Source organism: Calidris pugnax, unplaced genomic scaffold (genome assembly GCF_001431845.1).
Source record: "Calidris pugnax isolate Ruff unplaced genomic scaffold, ASM143184v1 scaffold20, whole genome shotgun sequence".
NCBI lineage: Eukaryota > Metazoa > Chordata > Aves > Charadriiformes > Scolopacidae > Calidris > Calidris pugnax.
Window position 1 is genome coordinate 7,366,017 of NW_015094510.1, and position 3,288 is coordinate 7,369,304.

At 43.9% G+C, this 3,288-nt stretch overlaps 1 protein-coding gene across 1 annotated transcript; it reads right to left on the reverse strand.

Moving 5' to 3' along the window:
* Window positions 1-840: 840 nt before the first annotated feature.
* On the reverse strand, window positions 841-2,904 carry LOC106902326 (endogenous retrovirus group K member 18 Pol protein-like). The gene is given in 2 exon segments (XM_014965724.1): window positions 841-906; window positions 1,663-2,904. Coding segments are annotated over 2 exon segments (1,308 nt in total).
* Between the last annotated feature and the right edge of the window lie 384 nt (window positions 2,905-3,288).

Sequence of the window (3,288 nt, forward strand, 5' to 3'; positions counted from 1 at the left end):
ACACACCCCTGCAACCCCCAGCTGCCAGGCGGGTGGAATTCCCCTCCATCAGTCAGGGGCCCCAGGCATTGTTTACAGGTCGTCTGGAGATGCTCAACGGTCATCTTCTGCCAGTGTTCCTGCTTCTTGTTCTGGTCTCTGCTTCTTCCACAATCCTGTTCTCCCACATCTCCCCCTTTTTTGTTTAATGTACAGAATAATGACATGTGTATTACATCTTATTAAAACTACTATAAATCATAAAACTATTAACTAGATTCCTATAACTCTCTTACGCCATGGCTGGTTTCTACATAAACTTCTTTTTCTAACATCATACTTTGCAAGGCAAGTACAGTGTGCGTTTGAGCATACATGATTTGATTTATGCTTTTGTAACACGGGGAAACAAACATGGTAAACAAAACATAATCATTAACAGAACTATCAGGCCTGATAGCATTAAAACCAATGATACTTTTGTGAACAGAAAAGATTCACTCCTTTGTCGTTTCTGATGATTGTTCGTGCTACTCGGCTTCTAGATATGGTCGAACGAATCATGCTGGGATCCACTTGGGACCATTTCCTGTGGAAACACAAGCGTATCCTCGCCCCCAAGTTATCAATGGCGCGGGGCCTTCCCATTGTCCAGTGGCGGTATCACGAATATGGACCATTGGCTGTGTTTTGAACATTGGGGAAGCTCCGAAGTGTTGATTCACTCGTGTCATTCCAGTGTTGTCTCTGTTTAGAAAATTCAAAACAAGAGTGGCTTTCCACAGTCGTTCCTGTGGTGGATCTTCCAGACTCCCCCTTTTTTGTTTAATTAGCAATTGTTTTAGCATTTGATAGGCACGGTCAACGATCGATCGCCTGCCCTGTACGGGAGTGTGGAATTCCAGTGATGTGGCAAATGCCCCATTCCTGTAAAAAAAGTTGTGTGGTTTTAGACAATACATATGCAGGGCCATTGTCAGTCTTGATAGTTTCTGGTATACCCATAGTAGTGATGGCTGCTAGCCAGTGTCGTCAAACATCTCAACTCTTTTCTCCTGTATGTGCAGTGGCAAAGATACAATTAGAAAAAGTATCAACAGTGACATGTACATACTTTAGGCAACCAAATTCTCCAAAATGTGTAACATCCGTTTGCCAAATTTGCAGTGGTGAGGTGCCACATGGGTTAACTGCCAATTGTGGCAATGGGGCTATGGATTGGCATTTAGGGCATTTCAAGATAATATTATGTGCTTGGTCAGTGGTTAGCTGAAATTGCTTTTGCAGTGCCTTCCTGTTTTGGTGGAAGAAGTTATGTGAGAGCTGTGCCTGTTGAAATAATTGTGGTGTGGTGAGGGTGACTGTGGCTTTGTCAGCAGCACAGTTGCCCTCGGCTAGGGGTCTTGTAAGAGAGGTGTGTGACTGTATATGCATGACATAATAGGGTAATTTACGGTAGGAAACATTGTCTGAATACCTCTGGGTTGTTGACTTCCTTTAGGAAAGTGCCTTCTATACGCTGAACAATTCCTGTAACATATAAAGAATCAGTTATGATATTGAGATTTACATCAGAAAAAAGCTGAAAAGCACGCGTAACAGCTGCAAGTTCAACGAGAGGTGTGTGACTGTATATGCATGACATAATAGGGTAATTTACGGTAGGAAACATTGTCTGAATACCTCTGGGTTGTTGACTTCCTTTAGGAAAGTGCCTTCTATACGCTGAACAATTCCTGTAACATATAAAGAATCAGTTATGATATTGAGATTTACATCAGAAAAAAGCTGAAAAGCACGCGTAACAGCTGCAAGTTCAACAACTTGGGGCAATCCATCGACACATTTAATGTCTTGGTTCCAGAGATTGTTGGTGGATTGCCAAAGGACCACTGCTCTGTGTGTCTTCCCGGAACCGTCTGTGAATGCAGTAACTGCATTGGAAAGTGGGGTATGAGAAAGTAAGATTGGACATTGCAGTCCAGGAGGTGTCACCTGTCTTTTAGAGTTCAAGTCAGGATCACTCTTTAACAATTGAAACAGAGGGCGCAGATCTTGTGTAGTGATACCCAGAAAAGGTCTGAGCCAGTTGATGGTTCCCAACAATTTTTGCAGATCATTCAGAGTCTTTATTTGTAACGCCAGCTGGAGTGCTTGTGGCTGGATGGTGTGAGTTGTAATTTTCCATCCTAGGTATTTCCAGGGTGGTTCACGTTGGACCTTTTCCTCGGCTATCTGCAAGCCTGCTCCTTGGACAGCAAGGCAGACTTGGCAGATGACTGTCTGCAGGTCTGAGTCCTTTTCGGCAGCTAAAAGTATGTCATGCATGTAATGATAGATTATAACATGAGGTTTTGCATTTCGGACAGGTTGTAAAGCATTTGTTACAGTTAATTGGCAGATAGTCGGGCTATTTAGCATACCTTGTGGCAACACAGTCCAATGATATCGTGGTGTGGGCTGTTCCTGATTGACAGCTGGTACAGAGAATGCAAACCGTGGTGCATCCTTTGGGTGTAGAGGAATAGCAAAAAACCAGTCTTTGAGATCAATGATGGCTATTGGCCGGTTTTGAGGCAGCATAGAAGGTGAAGGAAGACCAGGCTGTAGCGTATCCATGGGCTCAATGACTGCATTTATCGCTTGAAGATCATGTAACAATCACCGTTTGTCACTTTTCTTAGGTATTACAAATACAGGAGTGTTCCACAGGCTGGAGGTGGGTACAATGTGGCCAGTGGCCAATTGTTCTTGTACTAAGTCATGCAAATGCAGCAGTTTATCCTTTTTCAGGAGCCACTGATCTACCCAAACAGGTTTTTCTGACTTCCATGTCAATGAAAGGACCTGCTGCTTGTCAATAGCCCCTATTGAAAATTTGTTTTCAGGAAGATTCCCCACTGGCTTAACAAGTCTCGGCCCCATAATGTACAGGGCACAGCCCCATAATGTACAGGGCACGGGGAGGATGTAAGGAGCTGCATGTGCAATCTGACCCTCAGGTCCCTTGAAAGTTAGTATCTTTGCACTTTGGGTTTCTGAAGACCTCCTACCCCCAGAATAGCAGAGGTGGGATCTCTCAGTGGCCATTCAGGAGGCCAGTCTGATATATTAATGATAGTGACATCTGCTCCTGTGTCCACCAGACCAGAAAAGTGCTGATCGTGGGCCTGGCAATGTAAAAAAGGCTGTTCTTTAAACGCTTGTTTTGTCCATAAAACTACAGGTTTTCCAGTGCCCCTAAATTCACCGTTACGATTCCCTTCCCCAGGGTTGGTCACAGAAAGGAGAGGTACTAATTGTGCAATT